At 19.2% G+C, this 3599-nt stretch overlaps 1 protein-coding gene across 1 annotated transcript; it reads right to left on the bottom strand.

Moving 5' to 3' along the window:
- Nucleotides 1-51: 51 nt before the first annotated feature.
- PGO_004045 (variable surface protein) lies at nt 52-1218 on the bottom strand (the record flags this gene model as incomplete). Its single annotated transcript, XM_028691411.1, has 3 exons — nt 52-261; nt 406-981; nt 1186-1218. 3 exons carry the CDS (start codon nt 1216-1218, stop codon nt 52-54), a joined length of 819 nt encoding a protein of 272 aa, XP_028547212.1.
- Between the last annotated feature and the right edge of the window lie 2381 nt (nt 1219-3599).

Here is a 3599-nt window from a genome sequence, read left to right as displayed (position 1 = left end):
TATTTATATGAATATATTATAAGAAAATTTTGTCACATTATTATTTTATTACTATTTTGGGTTATTAAGCAAATAATTTCTTAGTTTTTGTACATTATGTTTAAATGAGACTACATGATATAAAATATTGTGTCTACTATTACTAGAGGTAGTACTAAGAGCTTTGTAATATTGGAATATATTATAATCTTCATCCATATTATTACAATTATTTCTTTTCCTTCTTAATACTCGTTGAAAGCATGAGTTATGCTGGGCAAACTAATTAACAAAAAAAATAATTATTTTAAAATATATCATATTAATAATTTTTTTAATTTATCATGAAAAATTATTTTGTATTAAAAATATATGCATAATATATTATTTAACCTTATACAAAATAAATAACGACATGGATATTACTAATATGGTAAATATTAAAACTACAATAGGGAATGTTATATTATGTTCTTGGAATAAAGATAACATTTTATGCTTCAATTTTTCACAACTTTCATTTTGCATAAACGTTTTATATATATTTCTAATAATATCTAAGTGATCGTAATAAATAGGGTTGTTGGATTCACATAGATTCTTGTATTCAATGTATAATTTAGATAAATCATTGACACAATTACAAATTTTATTTCTTGTACATTCATTATTTATATCTTTAAGCTTATGAAACATATTATAAAAATCATGGAGTTCCTCCAGTAGATTAATGGTAACTGTTTTCTTATAATCCTTACATATTGTCTCTCCAAGAGATGCATACACCTCCAAGAACGCATTGTATAATTTTGTAACATAATTTTTATGCGTATTATTGAAAAGTTCATAATATATCCAATAATACAAGTATACGCAGTGTACCTGTGTAACATCACAAGGATATTTTGTATTCTGATCATTTAAATAAGAAAGAGCTTTGGGACAATTGTCATTATAGTAATTATTTGAAATACTCGTACATTTGCTCTCGTTAGGTGTCCACTAATTTGCCATCAAGTTAGGCTTCGTACTACAATAACCATATCTTCTTTTTCATTGTCGAAAAAAAATACACATTTGTACTAAAAAGTAAAAGGAAAAATATAACATAAGAATAAATGGATTAATGTACTGTGAATTTCATATTAGTTTGATTAAATAAATAAATATTTAATAATTAAGTTGAAAATAATAAATAACAAAAACAAGACCGCACATATTTCCTATATGAATGGACATTATATCTTTGTGTTCATAGAAAACAAGTGAAACAAGTAACTTATATATAATTAATTGTGTAAGATAATAATCATTACAGAGATACATGGACAAAATATATGTATGGTTGTTTCATGAAAACGAATTATATTACAATTGTTTTATATTTTTCTTCTAGAGATAAGGCATAATTCCTGTTATTATAAATGGGTAAAAATGTGAATAACTGAAAAACAAAATTTAACATAATAATAAGTAATAAAAACTTTTAAATATTATATTTTATTTAGGGAACAATAATATATATTATTATATGATTAAATAAAACGAGATAATATAGTATAATATTGCTAATAATAATAATACCATATAGAATAAACAAAGTATAGACTATTCATGGTAAATCAGTGTTATACATTTATCTAAATATATTTTAACTTCCTGTAAAAAAAGGAATATGTTTAAGTATTATTTGTTAGAGAAAATATGAAATTATATATCTGTTCTTTTGTTTCCTTCTGAGACAAATTATTGAAATTGAATTTTTCTCCATAACTCCTTTACATATATAGATGTATATATATTATACATAATTTAATTATGTTAAAACTATGTAGTTTAAATGATTATATAAATAATATAATATATAGTATATGTGCAAAATCGATATAAATATTATATAAAATTGATAATATTTTTTTTTTATAAGCATTATTTTTTAATAATTTTTTTAACGTTATTAGGTTATAATTGAAAATGGTTTCTTGTCTTATAGCAAATTTTAAGAATAAATATATATTAATATGTTTTTTTGGAAATGATTATTATATTATATATGTGATAAAATATACTAAGTTTTTGATTAAACATATTTCATTACTCAAAATTTTTAATTACTATCTCTTATAAATGATTTTAAACTTGCGAATTATATATAATATATGGAATTATTAAAAGAATAATGTATGATATTATTTATCATACATGAAATGTTTAGACCAATATATAACTTTATAAGATATTACACTTCTTATGATTCAGATATATTTCCTTAATTATAGATTTATTGAATAACACTTCGTATATTTATTTCACATTTTTTAACACTGTTATATATCAAATATATATATATTTTTTACTTAACAGTGTGAAAAGTATAAATAATCATAAACTGTTACATAAAAAGTACAAACAATACAGGAATATCATAGTATTACTGATACTTTGTTAAGTCGCATATTAAAGCTTTTTGTTATGCATATATAATGTATAAAGATTGTGTATATATTAATAATATTAATGGATATATATATTATTTATTTTTCTTTTATGCTGATATAAATTATTCTAAGCATAACATAAAGTAAAAAAAAATATTATGTTCTATTTATTTTTTACAAAACGGAACATTTTCTATATATTTATTTTATAAAATCGCTGCATGTATGTTGTATTTGCAATTTAATGCTTTCTCTATTATTTTTATATATCATTTTTTTTATTTTTCTATTTTTTATACTATACTATTTATCATATAATATGTGCTATTTAAATTACCGAGAAAATTTTTCTTTTCATCAAATATTTATTGCTACATTCTCGTAATATATATTTTATAATTAAAATATTATATGTGCATATTTTTTGCTCACATAAACACTAAATTGTGACATACTAATACATATTTAATAATTTTAAAATTTTATTCGTTCTTACATTTTTTTAGAAACTTTTTATAAAAAATATAAGGATTTTTAATGTTTTACACGATCTGTATCATTTATACAATTGACTTATATAACTATTAATTTTTTATGATTATAATAATAATATATATTATAGAAAAGAATTTAGATAAGTATAAAATATATATATGATAAATATTAGTAAAATATTTAGCAAATCGCAATTTGAAGACAAAAATATTTCTTTAATACGACAAATATGAAGTATATAAGAAGGAAACACATTATTATTATGAAATAATTTAAAGTAAGATTTTATAAAGAAAGAGCAAAATAAAAAATATTGTGTAATATAATGGGAAATTAAATTTCTGTGATAATATATTTATATAATTTCTTATAATTTTCAAATTTATATTATAAAAGAGTAATATATTATAATTGTTGTATATATTTTATTTTGAAATAAGAATATCATAGTTTTCATAGAACATATAACCCATATAATTAAGTTAACACAGCAAAATAATTTACTAATTATTTAAAATATATAGTAATAGTATCTTTTTTCTTACTTGAAATTTCTAATTATGCTTTACTTTACAATAAATACCATAAATCATTAAAACATATCGTGAAAAAAAATTGTTATAAATTATGTTATGTTAATTAAACTTATATATATGATAATCCCTTCTTATAATAACAATAATATTA

Source organism: Plasmodium gonderi, assembly GCF_002157705.1.
Source record: "Plasmodium gonderi DNA, contig: Pgo-contig_642, whole genome shotgun sequence".
Taxonomy (NCBI): Eukaryota; Apicomplexa; class Aconoidasida; order Haemosporida; family Plasmodiidae; genus Plasmodium; species Plasmodium gonderi.
Note: the sequence above shows the minus strand (reverse complement) of the source record. Positions and strands in the feature narration are given on the sequence as shown.